The sequence below is a fragment of the Cupressus sempervirens genome, chromosome 10 (genome assembly GCF_028749045.1).
Source record: "Cupressus sempervirens isolate cs-2001-9-10 chromosome 10, ASM2874904v1, whole genome shotgun sequence".
NCBI lineage: Eukaryota > Viridiplantae > Streptophyta > Pinopsida > Cupressales > Cupressaceae > Cupressus > Cupressus sempervirens.
In genome coordinates this window covers 973656156-973683772 of record NC_143127.1, presented here as the reverse complement: position 1 = coordinate 973683772, position 27617 = coordinate 973656156, and the positions used below count along the sequence as shown (strand labels likewise).

Here is a 27617-nt window from a genome sequence, read left to right as displayed (position 1 = left end):
AGACTTTGTCTCACCCTGTGGCTAGTAACCCTATTTTGCAACCAAATTTGCATAAGCTAACAGTAGCAAAATATCTACCTAACAAGTTTTACCCTAGAGATTCTGCCAACTTGCACACAATATGAGTGAAAATTTGAAATATTGAAAAAATAAATAATAAAATTATATGTACGAAAAAGTAGAACTAGGAAAAAAGCTCCCACAAATAACAAAATATAACATAAATGCAAAAAAATATAAAATCAATTAATTTAAAAATAAAATAAAATCAAAATCAATTTTAAAATAGGTAACACATTTAAAATTAAAATCAACTTTAAAATAGGTAACACATTTAAAATTAAAATCAATTTTAATACAAAATAGGTAAACTACTGAATCATATATTTGGAACATCCGAACTTGCATCATTTAATCGGAACGTCTTTCTTTGGTTTTTTTGTTCGACAGACAATATGTTTAATCTAATAATTTGCTGATTAATTCAATGATCAAAATTTAAGCCAGTGAAGGCCCTGCAATATAAATTTAGAGATAAAAAAGCCAAAAAGCTCACGACGCAAGTAGACGTTGATAATCATGGCAAGGGCTCCCATTGTATCTGGTGTCATGTCTGCTCATTGCTATTCTCCCTCTCCTTCCAAGCTGCATTTGGGCTGTAGAGTCTTCATCAGAAAGCTTTCCCACTCAGTATTTTGTGAACAAACTAGTTTCATATCATTACCCAAGATCTCCATCGCCCCTATTTTCACTTTAACTCGTTTAACTTCAAAAAGGGCATCATTTCTTGTCAAGCAGACAAGTCACGGAATGGGTCCTAGATTATCTTCAGGAAGAGGTAATTCGGAATCTGCTCAATTTTAAATTTTTTTTTTTTTTTAACGTAAAAAATCAGCTGGGTAATAAACATTTGGTATTGGGTGTGTGCCGGGTTGGAACCAAATAAAGCTGTTGGTAACGTCTTCATCACCTTGTTTCAGTTTCGTTCAGTGCTGATGGCGTTTCAGCCGCTTCAATCAAAGAATCACCTAGCACGCTAGAGGACAGGGAAATACTTGTGCAGCACTTATTAGTACCTGAAGATCAGCTCAAGCTCCTCGTAGAGCTGCAGATGAGAATAATTCAAGGCAAGTATTTTTATACGGACATTGGTTTGATAGGTATTCGTTTGCCTTCGTAGATAATTATTCCGTTCCACAATGATAAGGACATCCTTCCAAGTTGGCTTCTAGGTGCAGTTGAAACAATTATTGAACGTGATGCTGTACAGCCAGACCCCATCTCACTTTGTTTTTGTAATGCATATTTTCTTTTGACTTCTTGTTTTAGAGGAGTCGGAATAGGAAAACCATGAATCCAAAGTTCTCAACTAATAAGCCCCAAGCTTGGAATGTCTTCAGATGCTTTGAGGCCAAATCAAAGTTCTCAGCTATTGAATCCGAAGCTTGGGATTTCTACTGATGTTTTTTTTGGGCCCGTAGATGTGAATCAAACAATCAATGTTTCTCTGAAACACCGATTATATAATCCTCTCTTGATATAAGGTCATCTCTCATGCTAAGCTTGCAAAATAAGTTCATGAAATGACTTCAAGGTTCTTTCTATCGTGGATATTCACTCAATAGAATAATGTGATTCACTCGTAATCACAGGGGACTTACGCTATTCATTGAATGGACATCAACTACCTGCATTGCTAAAGATTTGGCTTCCCAATGTGCAATGAAAATATAACTTTTGAACTTCAAACATTTCTGCTTCAACTAAAACTGAAACTTGCTAACTCCAACTACTTTTACTCCTAAGTGAATGTAAAGAATCATGGATAATATATTTTCCAATCAACTTGATTATTAGTAAATTAATCAATAATAGATTTTCCATATTTTAATCCCAAAACCACATTAGATGCTACTTAAATATATTAAATCACATGCAACACAAAATGGTAAAATGGGATGAATTAGAATTGAAATAAAACATGGAAGTGAGTATGAGGGTACATGAAATGGATTAAAATATGGCATAAAAATGGATTAGAAATGGCTCTCATCACAAGTGACCACCATCAGTTGAGAAAGCAACAAAAAAAGTGGTGGAAAGTCAAATTCAAGTATAGTGGGTTGGTGCTCGCAAAAATAGCAGAGGGAGTTGGAGCTTCTTGTAGGTTGGAGCCTGCGAAGTGTGGGAGTTGAAGCTTCCAATGGGCCGGTGCTCATAAACATAGGGGTTGAAGCTTGTAGTAGGTTGGAGCCTACAAATTTTTGTAAAAGAACAAGTTTATATAAAAGCAATTATTTTGTCGTGGTTTTCTCCTGCATTGGGTTTTCACGTAAATCTTGTGTTATTGTGTTCATGTGCATAATTATTGATTTTAGCATTAGAAGTTATTAAAGCAATTGTTTGGATAAAAAGTTATAAATTGGCAAAGTTGTTATATTACTGATTCACCGGCGCCCCCCCCCCCCCCCCCCCCCCCCCCCAAGTATAATCGTGTGCTCTTCACCTTTAAATTGTGAAACTTTAACATTGAATAGAGAGAAATTGTTTCACATCACTCTCCGATGTGATCTGTAAAAAGAATTTGAAAGCAAAACCTATTTACTTCGGTGATTGCAGTAATTCAATGTTCTAAGGAATAGGTGACTGTTGCACCATTAGGGAAGATTGTGGAAAATCGATTTCGTGTGAGAAGACGAAATTCTTCATCCTCTTGTTTATGTGGACAGTTTTTACAAAATGGTTGAGGAAGCTCTCGATGAATGAATATCTTTGTAGAGGCAAACATCAAATTTGAAGTTCATTTGAAGGCTTTCATTCCATGTGTAATCAACAAATACATGTTGCGTCTTATAAAATCAGGTGTCAAGCTTTTGCACATGGAGTTGTAGATCCATGGTGAATGTCCACAATGTTATGTGATGCCTGCGTGTGATCTGCAGATTTATATGAATATCGGGTTGCTGAGTGCACTGTTGTCAAATTGGTTTTATCATAAGAAAGCTTCATATCATTGATATTAGTGAATTAGTTTGAATTTATCCATCAAAAGCACAGAAGAAAAATTCATCAAATACTGTAGTTGCCTAAAATATAATTGTCGTGAAGATATGCATAAAATGAAATTGGTATTAATACAAGTTTTTGAGAAATGAGATGCGGCTTCATGGCCTGCAATGATTGCAGGATATGCACCATGGATATGTGGAAGAGGCTTTATCAACTTTTATGCTTGATAAAATAAGACACCTAAGATGCTTTAGATTAATTGTTGGACATAATGCCCTGGCAAATGTGTTTTACAAAATCCAAAAGTATAGACATTGCATGTGTGTGATTCTCAGGAATGTAACAATTGCAGAAAATTGATTTGTTGGAGGCATGACAGATAAAATTGATGAAGATAAATTTATGAGTAAAATCTCCAATTAAATTAATGGATGAAAGATGAGGCCATATATAAGTTGTAATAGGACTCTTGAAGAATTGCATAAAGGAGTAAACTTGTGAATAAAAGGAAGCAATTGTTTGGCAAGATACCGTTTGGGAAAAGAAAGAATTGTACTAGACGTACACATGAAGTATAAATTTCAGTTCATAACAAGGAGGTAAGAAAGGAGACTATCAAAACTCAAATGACTGTCAAACAACTTGCGCATCATAATTGTGTAAAGGAGCTAGACTATATAAAATTGTAGTGATAGATCCTTTGCATAATAAATATGTGTTGAAACATTTGTGTACAAGAAACTACTCCTGAATAACGAGATACGTATTTTCAATCTTTTGAATATTACATGTATTTGCTTATTGTAGACATTCTCTTATATGTATTTGTGTATGTACTATACGAGCTATTTGCCTTGATCTTTTCCTTTGCCTCTAGGGATTTTCTTATAGGAAAAGAAGAATGGTGCATTAGGTATGCTACCAAGGCATTGTAGAGGACTCAATCTTAGGACTATAGCTCAAAGTGGTTTTGGATCTTAGTCATATGTTGAGCATGCTAGAAGATGTGAGTCTATTAAAGAAAATTATCTTCTTTGATTGGAATTATGTAAGGACATCTTTCTATGACAAGAGGGAGCAACTAGAGGATCTGATTCAATTGATCTTCGAGGATAGATGGATACTTAAATGCTTACAGTCATGGGACTAAGTTGATGGCTGAAACATTTTTGAAGAAGAGAAAAATAGGATTTAGGGGACTTTGACATTATATTAGAAGCAACCTTGGATGAGAAAGTTAGGAGGTCAACGAATGTACTTGGAGCTTTGGAAGGAAGCCAAATTAGCATGAACGCCTGATGTAGCCAAATTTGGGCATAAATCCACAGTTTATTACATTCACTCATGTTACTATTGAATCAGACAAGTACATTTGTGTATGGGAAGTTGCTCTTATTAAACTAATAAATCACGTGCCTAATGATGAGTCCCTTGGAACAAGATATCTGATACAGGAGCATCCTAGGCTTTCTTGCGATCCTGCATCTTGGAGCCAATTTTCTATTGCTATTGAGCTGGTTAGTGGATGCCGAGTTATTGTAGCTCCTAATGGATGTTGAGTTACTATAGCTCCTAGTGGATGCCGAGTTACTGTAGCTCCTAGTGGTTGCTGAGTTACTATAGCACCTAGTGGGTGCCGAGTGTTCCTGTATGTGCCGTGTGCCAATATTGGTCTTGGTTCTGTTCATGTTGAGTTGTTTGCGAGCCGAATTTTGGTATTTAATTTATGTATGGGTATTTAATTTGTGTTGTGGCCAACTTGTGGCTTGACCTATATTTAATGTAAGGGATTTAATTTAGTTTGTAATGAGCTAGGCTGTCTTGTGGCTTAGTTGGGTATAAGTAAAGGTTTTTGCGGAGTCTTTAGGTAGTAGTTATTCATTCCATCTTGAAGAAGGGGATGAAGTATAGATGCAAATTTTGAAGAGCTAGGGCTGCAGCTTGAGAACTAGAGGACTGCTTGGTGGACCTGAGGGTACAAGTGTGGATTCTTCTTGGTTTTCTTATCCAATTGTGGATTTGGACTACTTGGAATCGAGTTTATCTTGCATCATTGTTGTTGAGTTTTTGCTGTGTGGTTATTTGCTGGGGTTTTGGACATCTCCTTTGGGGATTCTCCTGCCTTGCATTGCGTCAGATGGTATCAGAGCGAAGGTTGTTCTTGAATGTGTTGACAGATCGCCAAAGTTGAGGTTATCTACACCAGGACTTACAGAGAAGGTTGATCTTGTGGTTGATTGATCTTCTGGATTGGTGGATCTATTGCTTAGGGTTTGCTAAAATTTTAGAAGATGCCTCCAAGAAGATTGGACCCTAGGGCAATTGATGATCTTAGTGATGCTGTAGAAGAAAGGATCTCAGAGAAGATTAGAGCAGAGTTCAGATCTGAGATTGCATTGATGAAAAGTGACATGAGTGCTGAAATTGTAAGTGCTTTAGGTGGTCTACGTAGGCATGTGGGCATTGAAGGTAGTTATGAGGAAGTTGCTGAAGACTTTGAAGTTGTTGGATCTAGTGGTGAGGACATAATTGATTGTGTAGAGAGACCTATTGGAACTAGGGCTGGTCAGTTTGCTAGACCTAGATCTCAGCTAAAGCTGAAGCATAAGATGAATGCTTTTAATTTCTTAGGTACTTTGACTCCTGAAGACCTGACTGATTGGATTGGTGAATTGGAAGACTACTTTGAGCTTGAGGATATTGAGGATCCACTCAGAGTGAGGTTGACACAAACTAAGCTGAAAGGACATGCTGCTCTTTGGTGGAAAGAATTACAAAGAGACAGAGAAGAGGAAAGTGAAATGAAGATCACTAGTTGGAGGTTGATGGTGACTAAGTTGAAGGCTAAGTTCATTCTTGCTGATTATGAACTTGTGTTGTTTAAGAGATTGCAAAATCTGAAGCAGAAAGATATGTCTGTGAAAGATTATATTGAGGAGTTCTACAAGTTGACTATTCGGTCTGATCATAGAGAATTGTCAAAGGAAAAGGTAGCTCGGTACATTAATGGTTTGAGATTCAATATTCATGACATCGTTGGTATGCTGAATATTTCTTCAGTTGAGGATGCTTATCAGTATGCCCTGAAGGCAGAGGATAAGTTGAAAAGGAAAAGTCAAGGTAATGCTAGAGGGAAGGAGAAGCAGGATAGCTTGGCACAAGCTAAACTGAGTGCTGAAAGTAAACCAAAACTTGCTGATCAGAAAAGAAGAACAGGTGGAGGTGGATGCAGAGGTAATTGTTTCAAATGTGGTAAAGAAGGGCATAGATCTTTTGAATGTCCGATTGGAAGGACAACTGATGTTGTAAATGATGTTGTAGTTCACGACAGTCAGCCTGAGCAAGGAGAAAGTTTGCTGGCTCGACGAGTATTGGTTGTTGAGAGGCCATTGGGTTCTTGTCAGAGGACTAGTTTGTTTAGGACTTGTTGTAGATCTGGTGGTAAAGTCTGCAAGGTGATTGTGGATGGTGGTAGCACTGATAACCTTGTTGCTGAGGAGATGGTTCAGAAACTTGGTTTGAAGAGAGTAAGACATCCTTATCCTTATAGGATTGGCTGGTTGCATGGTGAACATGCTTTGGAAGTGAGGGAGCAATGCCTTGTTGATTTCCAGATTGGGCAGTATAATGATCAAGTGTTGTGCGATATTGTGGACATGAACAGTTGACATGTGTTGCTTGGTAGACCTTGACAGTATGATTGCAGGGTTGCACATGATTGTGTCAAGAATGTGTTTACTATTGAGAAAGGTGGCAGGAAGTTTTCCTTGATTCCTTTGTAGAATGAAGAGCTTGGTAGGAGGAACCTAAGTATTGGCAACCGAGTTGAGTTGGCAGATTCTGAGAAGGTTGAAGATCAGTGTGGAAAACAAACTTGTAGCACACCTAAGATGGATGTGAAGAAGCATAAGAAGAACAAGCGAAAAAGTGTACAAGTTGAAGATTTGGAGGATATGTATGTATGTGAAGAACCAATTTGGGATTTATGTGTTGAATCCCAAAAGATGTTCTTTCAGTTACTAGAACATCTTTTTGAACTTGGGGTGTCTAATGCGGGAGCATCCTATGCTTTCTTGTGATCCTGCATGTTGGAGCCGAGTGCCAGTGGTTTCCAATTTTTTGTTGCTACTGAGCTGGTTATTGTATGCCGAGTTACTGTAGCTCCAGTGGATGCCGAGTTACTGTAGCTCCTAATGGATGTCGAGTTATTGTAGCTTCTAGTGGATGCCAAGTTACTGTAGCACCTAGTGGGTGTTGAGTGTTCTTGTATGTGCCGTGTGCTTGTATTGGTCTTGGATCTATTCGTCCTGAGTTGTCTGTGAGCCGACTATTGGCATTAATTTATGTATGGGTATTTAATTTGTGTTGTGGCCGACTTGTGGCTCGACCTATATTCAATGTAAGAGATTTAATTTAGTTTGTAATGAGTTGGGCCGACTTGTGGCTTAGTTGGGTATAAGTAAGGGGTTTTGCAGAGTCTTTAGGTAGTAGTTATTCATTCCAGCTTGGAGAAGGGGATGAAGTATAGATGCGAATTTTGAAGAGCTAGGGCTACGGCTTGAAAACCAGAGGACTGCTTGGTGGACTTGAGGGTACAATTGTGGATTCTTCTTGGTGTTCTTATCCAGTTGTGGATCTGGACTAGCTGGAATCAAGTTTATCTTGCATTATTGTTGTTGTGTTTCTGCTGTGTGGTTATTTGTTGGGGGTTTGGACATCTCCTTTGGAGATTCTTCTACCTTGCACTGCGTTAATATCTTTCGTGATTGGAGTATATGGACAAGACATGCCTTCGTGACAGAGGGAGCAACTTAAGGATCTACATCTGTTGACATTCGATGATATTGATTTTGAGTGAGTAGACCATGATGAGATAGTTTCTTTAACTTTTAGTTGAGGTACATTATCATTGAAGAACAGATCATCAACATTCTTGCCAAGCCTTATGCTAGAGATAAGTGTGTAGTGGGAAATGTGAATCAAGCGTTAAAACCCTAATTTCATCACAAAAGCCTCACACTTGAAGAGGATATGATCAAGGAGAAGGATTCTTTCCAACCTATCCTCAAGGATATTAAATCTTATAAGGTAGGTCAATGCAAGCCCAATGATAACAGAGCACCGACTCAAACCAAGATCTAATGGTTATGAAGATGCACCGAGTCTTTGCAATCCACGTAAATCATTTTAAATTTATGAAATGAAGCTATAGAGTAAAACACAAATTACTGAATTGACAAAAACAAGTGAAGTACTTATAAAAAAAGGAGCCAAATGATTGAATTTGAATTTCTATTTGCTATGCTACTCCCGTCAACAAACAAAGCTGGATCTAGGCCTAAAACTGTCCAATCTTCAAAACCCAGAAATCTTTGTCCTTCGGGTAGAGTCGACTTTTTTGAGCAGGGGTGACTTTTCCTTATGCAGTGAAGAATTGCTTCCTTGATTGATTGTGTCCGAATCCGAATCTAATTTCACAATTCGGAAGTTCAACGGAAAGGGTATCCAGATCTATACTTATTCTACCTTCCAAAATCTGCTAATATTTGAAAATGGGGTTTTTGGGTGGCTATGTAGGGGTTTGCCTTAGTCAACCCCTCGTTTTGGTGGTTTCCACCTCCACGGATAGTCGTTGAATCAATTGTAATGTGTGTAATGCTCGTGTATGAGCTTTGAATGTACAATGCCAAGATCTAAATCCCTAGATCCAAACCCTAGCATGACGTTTTGAACTTGAATGATAATGAAGTAACAATACATAGATTTGAGGATAACCTAGAAAGAATACCAAGCCCCCAAGGCTAAAGTACTCTAAGCCATAGTCATATTCCGTGTTTGTTACTCCATAATCGAATATTGAATGCTTGAATGATAGAATGGAGAAATGAAGAACTCTCTTGCTTCAAATGATGTTTCCAAGCCTCCTTGCTTTCCTCTTGCAAATGTACTAAGACAAATTGGGATGTCCACAATGGCTTGTCAACATGAAGTATGTGCGTGCTTTCTTGCTCTTGCTTGCTTGATTGCTCAGGCATGCTCACATATCATCATGCCATATGCCAAATGAAGCAATTGAGGGTGCTTATAAAGTATTCCAGATTAACTTTCCCATCGGCCAATCAGGCAAGAAACAAAAGCCTAGATCTACCCTTGATGTTGGGCCGGAAAGGGAGGACTAAAAATGGGTCCCAAGCAGGGAGGCATTGTGTCCCTGATTGGTTCATTAGGGACCCCTTGCATCCCTGATTGGGCAGGGATGCACTATGTCCCTACCAATCAAGTGCAGAAGCCCTTGAGACTATCTTAAATTACCAGAATAGGTTACGGAACTTGGAAAAACTTTGCAAATTTCGAGAAAATCCTGTTTCACTACAAAAGAGGAGTTAAGATGATTGGAAGGAGAGAAAGGGGAGGACTTGAGTAAATTGATCCTACCTTGAGTTTTGCGTTATAGGATAGGAAAGCCAAGGAAGACTTATTATGTCTTACCTAGATCTCATTTAAGAAAAGTGCAAGGGAAAAATGCAAATGCATCCTAAATGCAGATTTAACATTAAATTGCATTATATAGGTGCTAAATGGTCATAAATTGAAGTGCTTCCAATTTAAGATGGTACGAAAAGTTTTGTATAGTTATGGGACAAGCTTGATATGTTGGAGAATGAAGCCTTAGCTGAAAAGGAACTTCAGCATTAGGGATCTATTATTTGTACCTTGCATATTCTTTCCTTTGAGAGAGATGTTTGAGGTGAAAGCCATTGTTTTCACCCTATGGATTGAGCTATAGTTGATCCACCCTTTGATATGGTTCATGGTGGATGTCACGTGTGTGACGCCGTGACAACACCTTGTGAGAGAATCCATGGGATTTCGAGAAAAATCTGATATTGTCATGTGTGTGACTCCATGACTTTATGAGCCCCCTGTTACATTATTGAAAGGTGACGATCTTTCAGATAATATACACTTGTATCGACATTGTAAGGTGATGACATTAGAATGACTAGTTCTCTATCATGATGAATATCATGTGACTTGATATTTGTGGACATGTCATGATAGTTAAGTATCTCTTGGACATTTTGATAGATATCACGAGACTTGATATCAATTGAAGATCATTATGTTCCTTATGAGATGAAATATGGTAGATAAGTGTATCTGTGGATATGCCATGATTGGTTATGGTAGACATCATGAGACTTGATGTCGGTGCACATACCATAGCTTGGATATATAAGAAGAATGTCACTTGACTTGATATTCTTGAGCATATTATATCCTCCGATACCACGAGTTAGGTGATATCACTTCTCACAATAGATAAGCCTATTTTGATAAATATACTTTGTTAGATTCTTTATCTTCCCTAGCTAAGAGGGAGTGTTGAGGGTGATAGCTTTGGTCAGATATAGAATGATGATTGATTGTATTTTGCATATATACACATGAATGTGTGTGTGTGTGTGTACTGATACACACACACACACACATATTCAAATTGTTGATATCGTTATTTATGGAAGTCAATTAATATTCATATAACTGATTGAAGCACCATATGTCCCAAGTATATTATCGATCTGCATTTAGAGATTATTACTTGCAGATTATTGCTATTTCATGTTTCACATAGGATCCAATCGAGCATTATTATAGGTGACCATTTCCAGATTGGATATTTATTTATTTGTGCAAGAGAAAATTAGATTGAACTTAATAAATTCGTGTTTGTTAAGTAATAAATCCTGATTAGAGAGCCGGTGTCTAAATTTGATATGAAAAGGCACATTCATGAGACATATCATGACAGACATTTATTTGTGGAGACATGTCTTTTCATGGGATGTGTTTCTTCCACGAATACTTAATGCAGATCCAATCCATATAGGGAGCGTTGAAATCAATAAATGTTCTGCTTTTTGGGGATTGAATACCACTAGTTCAGTTTCAGTTGTGTGAATTTATATTCAGTATTTTTCAATATTGCTTTAGCATCATCTTCGATAGACACTCATAAAAAAAAAAAACACATTTAACACAATTTTCTAAGTCATTAGAGGATATTTTCATTACTTCAAAAGCACTATAAGCAATATAGACATATAATTGCTACACACATAATAATAAGTTATTTTAAATATTTACAATATTTCAGAAAGAGTTGCTTTGGAAGATAACCCCAAAAACTGGCTTAGCTGAAATAGAAAAACATTTCATTTACCTTCCTCATTTGGCGTAGGTTTTGTTTACAGTTATGCCAACTAACAACTGTTGCATGATTGAAGTTTGTTTTAAACTAAGGAAGATTAATATCAAATTTATCAAAATTAAAATCACATAGTATGTGACAGTCAAGAAATTATGGATTTTGGGGCCACATTGGCAGGGAATCTGATGTGTATCCATGCTATATTGTATCCATATCAGGATATGGATATGGGGATACACACGCTCAAGGAGGCACATTGGAGATTCTGGCTACTCCTTGAATAATATAATTTTCCTGACTGTTTTGAGGAGAAGGTAAGGTGAGTGCTTGGGGTGTAAGAAACTTCAGAAGGTGGTTAGTGTGTTTTTTGGTTTTCTTGCTAATTAGTGAGGATGATTAGTTGGATAATTTAATATATAATTCATTTGTTTACATTCCTCTTTCTAATTAAAGTTAAGCTATTATATAAACAGTCAATTGCTGATCAGTTTCTTGTATATTCTGTTGAAGTGTTTAGAAGGAGTGGACCTGAGTGACTTGGCAACAGAGCACTCCATATGCCCGTCGAAGAAAGAAGGTGGAATGCTTGGGTGGGTAAGAAAGGGTCAAATGGTATGTGTGCTTATGGGATGCTGTTACTCATTAAAAAATATCATGATGTTGCTTTCCTGTAATGTAAAAGATGATTGTAATATATTGTAACATTAAAGTTTCTTAGGAAATTATGAACTTTTCAATCAATCATAATGGGTATTTATGCACATTATTTTCCATTAGTTTGAACTAAATCTATCATGAAAAAGCCAAAATAAACTCCCATAGTCTTGCAAATTCTGTTCCATGTATGTTTACATGATCAAACTATGATAACCAATTTGGACAAGGTATTTACTTTCTTTCAACTTTATTACAAGAAATTATTAGTTTGATTGTGGAAAACTCTGTTGTCAATCCGTAGAGCTTTATTGAAGAATTGAGCAACATGTGAGTTGCAAACGTCTTCCAAAAACAAAGATATCTCTATTATATGGTGGTTTTGGCCAACTTTTGTACCCCTTATTGCTAATGACTAGAAAAAAAATTACACATTTTTAAAACAGTTTGCCTTGTGTGTTTCTCACTTTTGAAAAGATCATGGAAATGATTCTGCTCTAATAATTTCTTTTTCCGTTGACCACTGTTATGGATAATAAATTTTATACCATCATTTAATAATATGCTATTTGTCAATTTATTATGAGAAACAAAGATGCCTTTCAAAAGGGTAGGTTGTAAGATTTAATGGTGGTTTTTGTGTTGCTAGACTTTACTCATTCATTATAAGTGGATATTGGATTGGCTTCTGGTAGAAAGGGATTGCATTCTTCCCACCAAATACCATTGGAGCTTATGTTTGTAGATTACTGCATATCTGTTTGCCAGAAAAGAGGGAAACAGAAAATATAACTAAATTGTAATAAATCAGGAATATCAACATAGCCATATTAAACTATTTTAGTTAATTTTATTTTTTTCGATATTATCATATTAGATACTATAGGTAACCCTATTAATATGCAAATCTAACATGTAAGATAGGAAAGTATGTAAATGAAAGCACCCCATACAGCGAGATTTTGTGCCTTTATGGACATGGATTAAATACATTATAGGGGTACTTGAGCCATATGGGGAGAGGTATATCTCTGTTAAGGCAGCACATGGAGCCAATTTTTGTTGAGTGCTAATTTTGGAGGGTTGCTTTCGTGTTTCTAGATTTAACTCAATTATAAGTTTATTTTTGATTTGCTTTTGGTAGAATGGATTGTATACTTTTCATCAAATGCTATTGGATAGTGATTTTTGTATACAACTGCAAGTCTATGTTTTGACTTAGACCCTTGGTCCCATCTGCTATTAGGAATTTGAAATTTTGTCCTTTTGTAGAGCTACCATATCAACAAGTACTGTAAGAATATGTATGTTTGATTACAAGAATATGCAGGGACCGTCGTGACATAACAAATTACCCTTTGGTCATTGATGACTCATTAACAACTTACTTAACCCATTCCTGACAAGTACAATTATGCCAACATCATCCCCCACAAAATGAAAGTAGTCTCTGATGACTGACAACAAAAATGGAGACAATGTTTGACCAGTATAAACATGAGAGAAATAAAACTAAGAAGGGGGCTGAGAGAGCATCCTTGAAGATGCTGGCTATGATGTCACTGAAGAAGCCATGCACACTTGCAACTCATAGACCTGTTGAGTCCATGCCTTTAGGTCCTGCTCTGCTTCCATCTATTTCTCCAATGCTGTCTTTACCACAAGGGAAACCTCCATAAGTTTTGGCTCCTTGGTCTTTGAATCCTTGGTCACTTGAGCCAATTGGGTCTGCAATAGACTTCGTTCTCTCCTCATCCAACTGCTGCTGACACAAGGCCTTCTCTTTCCTAGCAGCCTCCATCTAGGCTACCAATTTTGTTCTCTGTTGCCTAGGCAGTCTACTGGCCAGCCAACTCCTGCCTTTGGTTAGCCAAATCCCCCTCAATAACTGCTAAGTGGGTAGCCATCACCTCTCGAGCTCTCTTTGCTACTACCCGATCTGCCTCCCTTCGCTGCAGAGTATAGTATGTCTCTCTGAAGACCTGCTCTATCTTTTGGCTGAGGGTCTCCACTTGGCTCTCAACTACTAGTTCGCCAACAACCCAGTCTTGTAGCATCTGTGAAGTCTCTGTGGTTGGCCGTCCTTGAGCCTTGAAACAAGTGGAAAAAGCTATGGAACAACCCACTCTCATGAACGCTAGTAACTGCTCCAACTCTTGAATAATCCCCTCTAGAGGCCGAGCTTGTGCAGAGATCACCACCTGGTGACCTCAGGCTACCACATCTGCAAGGTATGTCTCAACATTCTTGCCAAGTGAGTCCCCCGGTGATTCAGAAGGTATCAGAAACTGCCCATGTGAAACCAAGAGTGTAATGTCCCCTTTTTCGTGAGCCATGGAGTTCAGAGATATTAGCCTATTCCTGATCCTTGTAGGCTAATGGGACTTGATAAGAAGATTGTGCGGCAGTTACCCAGTTGCTTGGTTGGCTCATTTCTTGGTCATATGAAGGTTTTCCTATTATCACCATGGATGTTTCTAATTTTGGAAACCTTATTTTATGTTATAATGTTATATTGCACTTTAGGAGTTAGGTTATATTTTATAATTATAAAGTGCAATATTAAAATAATAAAATAATATTATAATATTCCTTCTAGAAGGTGACTTGAGAAAGTTCTAGAAGGAGGTCGACCTATTGAGGAAAAAGAATAAATAGGCATCGAGGGCTCATTGTCTATCATCCAGATTTGTTGTTGTTGATGTTGAAGAGTTTTGGATTAAGCTAGCATGTAGAGAATAAATTAGCATGTAGAGTTTTGGATTTGTCTTCCACCTCCTACCACTAATTGCTTATTGCTCTACTCCTACTCCTATGAATGAATAAATTAGCAAATGGACTGGGATCCAACCAAATGAAAGCTTGCCAGCGGCGCTACCTCCATTGGTGCAATGATTCTAAGGGATACTATTAGGGTTTTCACACTAACACCTATCTCCCAACCCAACTTGAAGTAGAAGTGGAAAGATGAAATGCAAGTAGAACTTGGGAGCGATCAAGACTAGATTACCACACAAGGCTTTCTAACAAGCTGCTAGGATGCTAGTGACTTAGTATATAGATCCCTATCAAACATTCACTAACATCATCATACAACTAGTCATCTACTTCTACTTTAACAACATGAAATGAAATCCTACTTTAATTTGAGAGATGAGAAGAAACATGCAAATACACCAAAATGATCATGTATATCCACCATGCAAGCCACAACAATGAATAAATAACAATTTTGATAGTATTTTGGCAACAATTCTCCAACGTAACTCTCCTTTACAAATGAGAACAAAATGGCTTTATATAGGGGCTCAAAATTACAAGTGGCCAAGATTAAGAGGCAAAATGAAGGATCCAGATTAAACCATACAAACCCTAATTAGGGTTTCCATCATTCAACCAATTACATGAGGGCACCAACTTTGTGGGCCAATAAGAAAATTACAATAATTTGTCAGCCAATGAGAACATAGGACACTTGGCATGATTTGATTGCATGCACAAGAAATTGCCACCTCATCAACCTTATCTTGTAAATCTATTTAATCTTTGAGATGAGGTGAAGCCTTGGATGCTGAGCTCATCCTTAGAAACTCTCTCATCACCACTTGAACTTGCTTGTACGTGATGTCTTGACCTTGAAATTGTGAGGTCTCCATGCACTTGGGGTAATCTTGCCTTGGCCTCGGTGGCTTGCCCAGACGTGAACTTCCTTGCAATTTGAGAGTTTTTCTCTTGGCCACCACCTTGAAATCGAACTTGACCTCTTTCAACCTTTCGTCTCGCTTTCCTCCTTCATTATCCTTGCGTTCCTTAACCTTCTTGGTCTTTTCTAACCTTCCTATTTGAATTTGGTTTGCATGAATAACCAAGCCTTGCCTAGCCATAAATATTTTCAAATCACTTCCTCCAAATTTGCCCTTCCTTGAAATTCACTCTTCCTTGAGATTCACTTTTCAATTTTCACCACCTCTAAATCAAATAAAAGAGGTAGGACCCCATATAGAATTGCTTTTGATTTTGCGTTGTCCTAAGTTGCAACTCTAAAGTTTCACTTATAATTCTAGCCCAATCAAATTTTCTCTTTCCATTTTCAATTTCATCAATAAAATAGTACATCCAGTTCTCGAATTGCATACCTTGAGCCATGCTTATGATCCGGCTGAGAAACACAATTAGGTCGCCATACTCCAACTTAAAATCTGATCGGGTGAGCTTTGATGGCTTGGTAACTCCCTTCTCACCTTTGTGTAACCAATTTTGCCTTAGATGAATGAAATAAGTATCCTGATTATCCTATAAGAACTTGGCCACCTGATCCATCATTACCACTGTCATGCCTTTCAATTGTACCATGTTCACTGTGCCGATTGTTGGTGTCACTTACTCGCCTCACTTTTGAGAAGAAGGTGGTCTTTGGCATCATGTCTTCCTTGTCTTTTTTGGTATTTGTTCCCTTTGGGTTCCTGCTTCCTAAACACTTATTTTTGCCCCTTTGTTCTAAATGATATGGACTACACTTATAAATCTCCAAACTTCTTTCTATCGATGGAATCTAGCTTATTTCTGCCTCTCCAAATCCTATCTTTACACTTATCAATCTCCAAACTTCAGCCTATCAATAGAGATGATGAAGTAGTGGATGAATAGTGCAAGAAGAAGATAAGGGAAACGAACCAAGCAAGAACAAGGAATAAAATCTGCCTTTAAAACCAATCTTCACCTCTAAAAATGAATGAGAATCTTACCTTAAAACTGCCTTCTACCAACAATCGAGCCTCTTCAAGTTCAGATCTGATCTCAAAAAATTCAGTCCTCCTTGCAAATAATGAATCTCTAGCAAAAATCAGAATTCACCAACCTTGCCTCTCTTGAAAATTCTCTAATATACAAAATCAGATCTCATGCAAATTCTGCCCCCTTGTGAAATTCGCCCAGCTCTACAAAAATCAGACTTTCCAAGACAACCTTGTTGCCCTTTAACCAATTTCAGACCTTCAAAATCACCTAGCTAGGGCAAAAAATCATTGCCCTAAGAAGAAATTGCAATCCCCCCAAGCAAAAATTATTGACCTTTAGCACTTTCCATTAGACAATGTGACATGGGAGGGCAAGCACATTCTCTAGCACCTGGCATTGCAATTGCTTGAGAAAAAACAAAATTTGAGACAGGAGGATTGTAATGTTCCCGTTATAAAATAAATCAATTATCAAACTATTGTTAATGGGCCGATTGATTTAATATATCTCGAACCCATTTTTTATTTTGTTTCCGTAGTTTGTGTCACTGTCGGCTATCTTTGTACACCCTCAGAAAGTTTCCCAACGGGTATTTAAGCACAGCTTGCGGGTAGTCCTTTGGTATGCTTTTTGATTACTTCTATGTATTGCGAATTCCTATTGGAGTTCTAGATCGTTCGCCATTTTGGAAGTGAAAGATCTTCCCTATTTGGCTCATTCGGTTTTGGTGGGATTCAAACCTCATCCTATTCTGTTGTTGCATATAATATTTTGCTCGGATCTGGCAAATCAGAGCATCATCTTTCGGCATATATATTTCTTAAAGGAATTATCTGTATTCGAGTCTATTATTTTGTGTTTGGATTCCATCAAAATCTATGTGTTTGTGAATGAACAAGAGTGTTTCACCATGGGGCTCAGATATCTAACCGTACTGCTTCCTGCCCTTGTCCGTAATTGCTTCTTCCTTGGCTGTATGACCTTCACCTTCCACCCACAACTCTGTACATTCTTCCCGTCTTCCATCAACCCCAACGTACGGCCTGCCGTACGACCATCTAGCATCATGCTGTACGCCATTTTCTCCATCCTCTTTGTACACTGAATTGCACCATCGTACATCAAAGCCTCCTCACTGTATGGCTGCATTGCCGTACGACCTCTTCCTTCATCCTACTGTACGACTACCAAGGATAACACATGACTCTGCTTTCAGTTACGACATCCTCCATTCATCTCATCGTATGGCCACCAAGGATACCGTACGCCCTTGATTCCACCTGCTCTCCTCATCTGTACAGCGCCAGTAACTCTCCTCAGCCGTACATAATCCAATCCATCCATTGTCATACACATTGTATACTGTACAATACCATTCGAGTTGCACCCATTTCGCATCCGGAGGTCAAGAACATTACATCTTGTTTCCACCACACCCTCGTTGCAAAATCTACAAATTCTATCCTCCCACTCTTTCTTAGGGACCTTCCATCTACCAGTTTCACATCTCAAACGGTGGGAACCAAATCTCAATTGAGCGATTAGAATTTTTGCCTTTCTTTTGATCTCGGCTCCTAAATATTCTTTGTCGTCATGTTCGCATGTGGATTAAATTCTTTGACATAATAGGCTTTTTTCCTACCTAACTGATTTGCCCACACGACAGATTTGACTTTTCCTGGCACCCATTTTTTAATTTCAAAATTGTTTTTTGGGCACTCTTGGTAGTCAATGTTCCATTTGTTGAACCATTTATCATTTTGTTTCTTCCATGTCTTCTTCCGACGAGCCAGTTCTCCGTCAACCACCCTATTAGGCCAGCATTGTGTATCCATTTTACTCACTTTTTTTAGATAGCTCAACAATCTAATAATTGTCGAGGCCTCCATTGGGAATATGCTCGCCTCTGCTACACTAATCTCGTATGGAATTGTAGATTTGATTTTGAGATTAGTTGTGATGAAGTGCTTTTGAATTCTTTCAATTTGTTGCCATTAATGGTTTGATACGCTGCTCGCCCATACCTCGCTGCCGTATAAAATAACTGGTATCACTAGCAACCCAAGGAGGGTTTTCTTAGTCTTCCAATCTCATAACTCTGTTGTCCTGCACCTGTTTTGAAGAAGATAACAAGCCTTCCATCCTCCCTATATCCTTTTTGATTTGCATGATTCCCAACTGAGCCGGTAATGGAAATCTATTCCCAGATACTTGTATTCTTCTACAATTTCTAGCGCTTTGTCATTAAATATGAAAGTGCATTGTTGTTTTCTCTTCCTGACGGAAGAGACCATGGCCTTGGTCTTTAGAAGTGTTGACCTCCATCCCTACTTCCATCCAAAAGGTTTCTAAGTTCTTCAAATGTTCCCTTAGCCCCTGTGCTGTTTTAGCAATGAGAATGAGGTCATCAGCATACAAAAGCAATCTGATCACATATTCAGCGAGCTGAATGCCCTCTCCGTTGGTTTTGTTTAGCCATTCCTCTAACTTGTCAATATAGAGGCCGAACAAGGTAGGAGATAATGGGCACCCTTGTTTGACCCTTATGTCACTGCCAAAACATTCTGACATGCCCACTTTGGTTCTAATTTTCGCTTTAACCTGTTCATAAAGTTTATAAACAGCAGCTCTATGCTCTGTTGGGACCTCCAATTCTTCTATCCTATTTCATAACGTATCCCTAGGGACGGTGTCGAAAGCTTTCTTAAAGTCAACAAAGCAGCAAAAAGCCTCTTCCCCCTGTTTATCCCTCGCTTTTTCGATGAGGAACCTTAGGGTAATGCAGTGATCAATAGTGGAATGTTTTGGTCTGAAACTTGCTTGTCCCATGACTCTTTTGAATTTTCCCTTCTTTTTCTGCCCATCCGTTGATTCTCCGCTCTACCGTACTCCTGTAGAGTTTGCTTAATAGGGGGTTCACCATGATGGTGCAGTAGTTGGAAGGGTTGTTGACATCCCTGCTCTTATGGAGAGGAATGACTACACTGGTGGTTCATTCCGTGGGAAAGCAGCCTTGCACGACCATATTAAAAATGTTCCTAACCTGTGGAGTTTACAAATCTATCCCCCACTTTAGAAATTTAGCTTGCAGCCCATCAATATCCTGAGCTTTTCCACTCACTAATCTCCTTATCCCTAAAATAATGTCTTAGTCTGAATTGTTGGTTGCAGGGAGTGAAGCTTCGTCCTCCAATCTCTCATAAAGAGACTTTGCATACTCTAACCATTCAGAATCCGTGATTTTATTTTCAACTTGTTTCCTAGCTGCTTGTAACTTCCTCCAAAAATCTTTAGAATTGTGCTTTCCTAACATGATTAGCTCCTTTCTCTGATTTATCACATATTTTTTTGTTTTGGTTTTGATCAGCTGTTTGTATTCTCTTATGATTGTTTTGTTTTCCTTTCTCCCTTTGAATTTTCTTTTTGCAGCCTTGCATTCTTTATCATACCATGGGTTAGCCGAAAAGGTGTTTGAGATGCTCTTCTTTGTCTTTGTTCTCTTACAACCCTTCAGTGCTCCCTGAATTAATGGGATTAGCGAGCTACTGCTGATATGACGTTTCTTATCACTGTTTTCCTTGGTATTCGCGATGTCACGAGAGCGGTGCAAAATATCTTTTTATTTTCATTGTTTATAAGAATCTTGCCCTCTTTATGTCCTTTTGTGCTTTCATCTAGGACCTGATCACTTTTCAATCTTTTGACCTTCAAAGTGTCGGTGAAATTTTGCAATTGGGATTTGATCCTAGTCAATTCGTCAAAACCCGCAAACCTGGTTGCCATGACTTTGAGAACAAGATTTGAATTGAGAAAGTGAAAGGGATGGCAAATGCAACAATTACTAGATTTTCAAAAAGCAATGCACATTAACAAAATAACAGTTCAAAGAAAGAATGGTAGTTTGTTCAATTGTTTATGTTTCCATATATATGGGAGCCTCAATCCATCTGTTGGTCTTCAGAATTCGCGCCACATGAATGAATTTAAGGGGATACCCGTTGAATAGTAAATACGAGTGTTTAACGGTCATCTAGAGGTCTTTTCATTGTTCTGTTGGGCTCAACGGTAACTTTCTGTATCTCCATAACTTACTTTCCCGTTTTCCTTTCAGTTTCAGGAAGTTACTATTAGGGTACTCCGTGGGAGAATGTCCGCCAAGTTAGATCCTGATCATTATCTCTTTCCCGTAATGTTTAGGTTCACTTTATTATCATTCTAAGACATTCTAAACACGACTTGTGAATCCAATCTGATCATTAACTTGATTTCCTTTGGAATTCGGGAAGATGTCCTCATGGGTTGAAAACCCGCTGAGGGGAAGATAGTTTCCATTTCTCTGTTAATGTTTCCTTTCTTAATTGGAGTTTTGGACAATTGCCCCTCTTGAATTCAGAAATGTCTAAAAGAGATGCAAAGGCCTTTTCGAGGACCACTTAACGTTCCTTTGCATTCCAAACTGCCTTTTCGGAAAACTAGCTTCATGGGTTGAAAACCTGCCGAGAAGAAGTCAATTTTGAGTTTTTTGCCGGGGATGATTATGAGGGCCACAATGAACCTAGACCATTTTCTAAAGTCATAATCGCAGATGAAACATTGATTCATTGTAGGATGCCTTGTTATTTGCATGTTTTTGATATGTGTACATCATTTAGTGCCTTTCACAGGAAATCATCCTCACGAGTAGAAAACCCGCCGAGGAGAAGACAATTTCCAAATTTTCGCAAGCATCATATTTTCAAATAGTGATAAGCCGTAAACGGATATAACTTGTAGTTGATCATTGAATGAGTAACATGAATCTCCATCGAACTGGGCACTAACCTACCCGTAAGATCACTTGACAAAATGAAAAACCACCTGGCTAGGAATGAGGAGAGGGAGAAAAGGGAAAATCCGAGAGACTCGTCCAAGCTAAGAGGGCTTAGACCTAGACTCAAACAAAACCAAGAATTCGCTCCTCTCATTTAAACACAAGTATTCACTTTTGCTAATCGGTTAGGGAACGAAAAGTGGGGCAACATGCATCATGAAGAGTTTCCATAATCTTACCCTTGAGTTTAGATCTTGGTATGAGGTAGATCTTATCCTTATAAAAAATCACATCATCGATGACCTTGTACCTGCTGTCTTGAAGCTGTCCATCCATAATTTGACATGCTTGAGTATTCTTAGAATACTCAACCAACAATTGGGACTTCCAATCTACGATATGTCAAAAATAGCACAACATTCTACCATTGAAGGTCTCCTGGAAAGCGCATCAACAACTACATTGTTCTTACCCTTGATATACTCGATGTCAAAATCACAGGCCTGAATCTTGCGGACCCACTTTTGTTGTCTACCGCCCACCAAGTACTGTATAAACTTGGCTAAAGTGTGCATAATGGCCAACATTTCCTTGTCATAGGTGGAGTACAGTCTCTCACCATCCTTGAGCTTCCTACTCTCATAAGCAATTGGATGCCTATCGTGCATTAGAATTGCGCCAATCCTGCTTTTTGAAGCATCACACTCTAGAACAAATGACCAAGAGAAATTGGGCAGTGCTAAGACTAGGCATGTACTCATCACCTGCTTGAGCTTATCAAAGGTCACCTCTACATCAACTATCCACATGAATGCCTCTTTCCGTGTGAGATCAGTGAGGGGAGCTGTTGTTTGTGAAAAATCTCTAGCAAACCTCCTGTAATAAGAGAAAAGACCCAAGAAGCCCCTCAAATCTGATACATTCCTCGATGGTGGCCAATCCAGGATTGCTTGAATCTTTTCTTGGTGTACCTTCACCCCGTCTACACCAATCATGTGACCAAGGTAAAGAATCTCAGTCAATCCGAACTCACATTTTGACTCCTTCACAAACAATGAATGCTCCTCTATAATACTAAGTATCTCATCTAAATGCTGTAGGTGCTCCTTCCAAGTTCTGTTGAAAACCAAGATGCCATAAAAAAAATACTAACACGCTCTTTCGCAGTTGTTTTCTAAAAATATGGTTCATGCATGACTGAAATGTAGCCGGTGCATTAGTGAGTCCAAATGGCATAACCAAGAACTCATAGTGTCCATAGTGACATTGGAAAGTTGTTTTATGCACATCCTCCTTGTGAACCCATATTTGATGGTATTGCGATCTGAGGTCAATCTTCGAGAAGTAAACTACCCCATGTATCTCATCCAGTAACTCATCAATGTGAGGGACAGGGTACTTGTTCTTGATGATCCTCTTGGTGAGAGCACGGTAATCAATACACATGCGAAAAATGCCATCCTTCTTCACCAATATGATTGAAGAAGTGAAGCGAAGGGGCTGGAGCTAGGTTTGATGTGTCCCATGTCTAAAAGTTCCTTAATTGTCTTTTCTATCTCCTCTTTATAGTGCTTGGGATGACGATAAGGTGTAGTGATGACTCGTTTGGTGCCCTCCTCTAACTCAATGATATGCTCAAACCCTCTATTTGGGGGAATGCCCAAACGTATGTCCTCAAAAACCCTCTTATGCTTATCAAGCACTGACTGAATGTTGATATGCAACTGCTGCACTAAGTCTATGGTAGCCTTAGAGGAAATGAAACAGTATGCTGCCCACTCCATGTCATTATGCCTCATATAGCCTCTATCTTGTGGGCTGAGATCAACTTAGGTTCACCCTCTGGCATAGCCTTGAGGATCACCTGTCGGCCATCCTGTAAGAATTCGAGCTGCATCTTATCGTGACCAACTGTGTATCCGCCAATAGTCTGCAACCACTATTTTCCCAACATGGCATCTAATCCATCCAAATGGACCACATAAAAATCTGCCTTAAGAAGTCATCAAAATGAATCGGAATTTCCTGACACTTTCCATGTGCACCTCAATCTCACACCTCCTGCCACTCTAACCTCAAACTTGGGTATGTCATCAATCTGTAACTTTTACTTTGTAACCCAACGTGTGCTTATGAAGTTATGTGATGCCCTTGTATCTAACAGATACACAATACACTGTCCCCTAACTATTCCCTTCAAACGAAAGGGATGTCCTGTGGAATCGCTGGAAGGGGAATGATAGGCGGCTGTCCTTGAATGGATTCCTTCTTTCTCTCTCTAGGTGATCATTCCTCGCTTTCTTCCTCATCCCTGCCATCAACATTGCTGCCCTGCTGCTGCTCATCTTTCTCTGAAAGTACCTCAACATAATGTATTTTGTCTTTGCCAAGGCATCTATGATCTGGGGTCTGTGGCTTTCTGCAAGTGAAACACAGCTTCTTCCTCTGGTGTCGGTAAAATGTATAATGTAGCCGACAGGTAGAGTAGTACCCAAACAGATGTGTGACGCTTGAGTCACCCCTTCAGAAAGGTATATGTACACGTCCGAGACGGACTTTGGAATCATCATTGTGATCATTGTAGTCATTGTATTCAGCAAGTGCATATATGAATAAAGTACCTGTTCTGCGTTGAATCGTGTTACACGTGTTAAAGCCTTTACCTTGTATGGTAAACATTTGGCACCATTGTCGAGGAACAAAAGAAGACCATACAACCTTTGGGGGACATGAAAACAAAAAGACTCCGGAAGGACATAGAAGCAAGTCAAAACACTGTATGGGCAGAAGCACAGAAGAGTAGTCTCAGTAATATGTAGGAGATAATTTGAAGCTGTTAGGAAGCACAGAGAGGAATAAACTAAAGTCCGTACGGCCATGCGGATTAGAAGAACAAATTGGAGACCGAACAACAGAGATCATACACCATACAGAGACAAAAGGCAAATTTACTAGGCACTGTATGGGGGCAGCAAATAGAAAGGAGGAATGTTGTACGTCATACGGAAGAAGAGTGACTAGGAATACGGTATTTCAAAGCCGTACGAATCATTAAAATCACATGCCATATGGAGAAGAGGCAGGACCGTACGAGGAAAGGAATTTACTTGGTTTCAAGATACAGGGAATCGTACAACACAATTGAAAAAGAATTCAAGGAGGGAAAGGTCCGTACGGTGGAAGCAGGAGGAGCATTTGGAAGGCGTACGACAGAGGAGAGCTGAGGACAACTGTACGGTATATACCCATACGAAGGGTACAGTTAAAATTTGTTCAAAATAAAAGAGAACCGTACTGCATATTTTGAAGTTTCTCAGGCGAAAGGTAATCGCCAGGAAAGACATAAAGTTGAAGTGGAGATAGGAGAACATAAAAATAGCGTACGGAATTGGAGTTGGAGGCAGTGTGAAAACCATAGAAGGGAGAAAGAAGGAAGGCCGTACGATGTACGACAGGGACAAAGGTTGTCCGTACGGCGTATGAGTCATAAGGAATGGAATCATATTAACCGTACAGCTAGAAGATAGTAAGGAGTCATAGTTGTTGGAAAATAAGTGGACAATTTTCTTACAATTGAAGGGAAGAAAAAGCCGTACGGCTAACCTTAAGGAACTGTAGCTGTACTTCACTAAGCGTGAGGAAGCCGTACAGTACAGAAGCCAGCACAAGAGAGGGAATTGTGAAAAGTTTGTACGGAAGTAGTAATTGCCTTAACGGTTTGAGATTGATTCACAAAACGACAAGAAGTGACAGTTATGCAATTAGCTAGAAAGAGAGCTTGGAAGAGGTAACTAGACGAAGACATTGCCATGAACAAAAATGTGAAGACACTACCTTCTAGAATTCGTGTAGCAGGAGGGACCTATGTAGGGACTAGTGTAGGTGCAAATAAGAAGAAAGCTAAGCAACCGAAGCAGTCGAGAGACATTCCTACAATAAAAAGTATCACATTCGAAGGGTTAAATGGTGCAGAGTGCCCGAAGTGGTGGCTGGAGACTCTAGACAACCACTCGGTGAAGGCTAGTATTCGGAAAGCTCAGGTAGAATGGGTAGTGCAAATGCCAGTATTTTGCATCAGAGACTACAAAGGGTTTTTGCGCATTATGATTGAAACGTATGATAGATTCTCTTGAACCAGTACGTTTGAATATCTTGATCGCAATTTAGTAGTATCATTCAAACTGACTGATTTTACATGAGTGTTTGGCATACCTGGTCATGCTCAGGGCGGGTGAAAAATAGAATTCAAGCCAAAAAAGATGAGCCGTGAAGTGAAGTTGAAGTTGATACAGCTTGTGTGCAGAGACTTGTCGCAGGCGGAACCGGAGGCTCTTTTAGACACATCCAAGGGCAGAGGATTAAAAAAATCTAATATTTAGGAGGGTCATTGGCGTTGTTTGATCGATATAGTGAAAAGTTGCCTCACAAGTTCGAGCCGCGCTTCAGATATCTCTTTTCCCCATGTAGCCATGATGAACGGGATTTTGCACGGCAGGGTTTATGATTGGGTAGGATTATTGGCCGAATGGATGTTGGAGTTTCTCACTTTGCAGCATAAAACGTTTTATATGCCACATTATGCTATTGGTCTGTTCCTGGATGCGACAACGCGAATGATCCCGAATGATGCACTGGAGGCAAAACCGGGACCACTCGCGCCTGGCGAACCATCTATTATGTAGTGGAGGCATTTGGATACTCTCAACACCAAAACCTTAGGACAGAAGCGACCAAGGCCGGATGGTGGAAACACAGATAGTGGCTAAGAGGAGACATCTTCAGAGGAGAGTGGGTCTGAGGGGGAAGAGGAAGAGGACGAGGAGGTAGAAGTGATTAGGGCTACACCTTTGAGATTTCTGCGACCGATGCTTTCAGCTATGACACACTTGGTTCTTGTAGGCATACATGGTATCCGAGGGTTTGGACAGTTCATGCAGCCAGTGGTGATGACACTAGTTTCAGCTACGACGTAGCCCACCATAGAGACACGAGTTGTAGCGGAGTCACATTTGTCACCGACGGAGATAGCAGCTCCGAAGGTACCGATGGAGCCGACTCGTGAGACTCTACTAGATACAGGAGGAGAGACTTTGGTACCTGACATGGAGATGGACATAGAGACAGGGGTGATGGAGGTACGGGCAGGCGAGGAGTTGGGGGCATCAGGTGTTTGATTGGATGTAGTAGGTTTTGACGTGGTGGCCATAGTAGATACGACACTGTTGGCATCACCTGAGTAGGACAGAGAGAGAGAGAGAGCCAAACCTAGAAGGTGAGTGCTTTCCTGAGTACAAAGTTTCATCGAACCCCAGCACCTCGAGTGACATACTTGCCGACACCCACATGGGAAGCAGTTCTGGAGAACCCATTATAGGAGGTTGGGCAGGCATAGGGTGAGGGAGTACCGCATAGCGCTATTGAGCGTATGTCAGAGGCAGTGGAGAGGGCTATGGGTGCACAACAGGAACACCCAATAGCGCAGGAGATAGCGATGACAGGCAGTTTTTCTTGATGATGTCGCAGCTCTAGCATCTTAGGTTCACCAGGTGTTAGCTTCGACAAAGACTTAGGCATTGGAGTCAGTGGTGAAGGAACTGGAGGGAGTCATATCCTTCATGAGGTTGGGATGTCTAGTTGCTTTTAAAGTTTGTTTTGAGGAGAGGGGATGACTAGATGTGGAGATTGCAGAGATGCAGTAGGACTGGGCCACGATGAGAGACCCTGAGATGGAGAATCGGGTAGAGGTTTTGATTCATGAGATAGCGAAGTTATATAGGGAGGTGTACTACACTCTTCAGAGGAGTCAGGCGGATCAGGTAGCAGCTGAGAGAGCTCGGGAGGAGTTAGCTGGCAGGTTAGCTTCAGAAAAGGCAGCCTGGGAATCTGAGGGCGGCTTGGCAATCCGAGAGGACAGCCATGTTAGCAGAAAAAAAGATAGCAGCAGAGAAGGAGTTGGGAGAAGTCGGAGAGATGATGCAGTTAGCCCTAGAGCTTCAGATGGAAGCAGAAGCAGAGTTGAAGATTAGGAAAGAACAGGTCTACAAGCTACAAATGGAGTTGAACGAGTTGAGGACGTGGATGCATCCCTCTGTCTAGTACTTATGCATTGATGTATTTTGTTATTTTGAATTTTGTTGTATTGTCGTTCAGAGACGACTTTTCTTTTGGGGGGGGGGGAATGATGTCGGTAAAATG

At 39.4% G+C, this 27617-nt stretch overlaps 1 protein-coding gene across 2 annotated transcripts in view; it reads left to right on the top strand.

Annotated features, from left to right (window-relative positions):
- Positions 1–554: 554 nt before the first annotated feature.
- The window catches only part of LOC149537230 (rhodanese-like domain-containing protein / PPIC-type PPIASE domain-containing protein), a 122900-nt gene continuing 95837 nt past the window's right edge, over positions 555–27617 (top strand). For both annotated transcript variants that reach the window (XM_089807423.1, XM_089807424.1), the window contains exons 1-3: positions 555–838; positions 981–1127; positions 11739–11833. In XM_089807423.1, coding sequence (XP_089663549.1) covers positions 580–838; positions 981–1127; positions 11739–11833 — 501 coding nt within the window. In that variant the 5' untranslated portion in view covers positions 555–579. The remainder of the gene's footprint in view (positions 839–980; positions 1128–11738; positions 11834–27617) is intronic.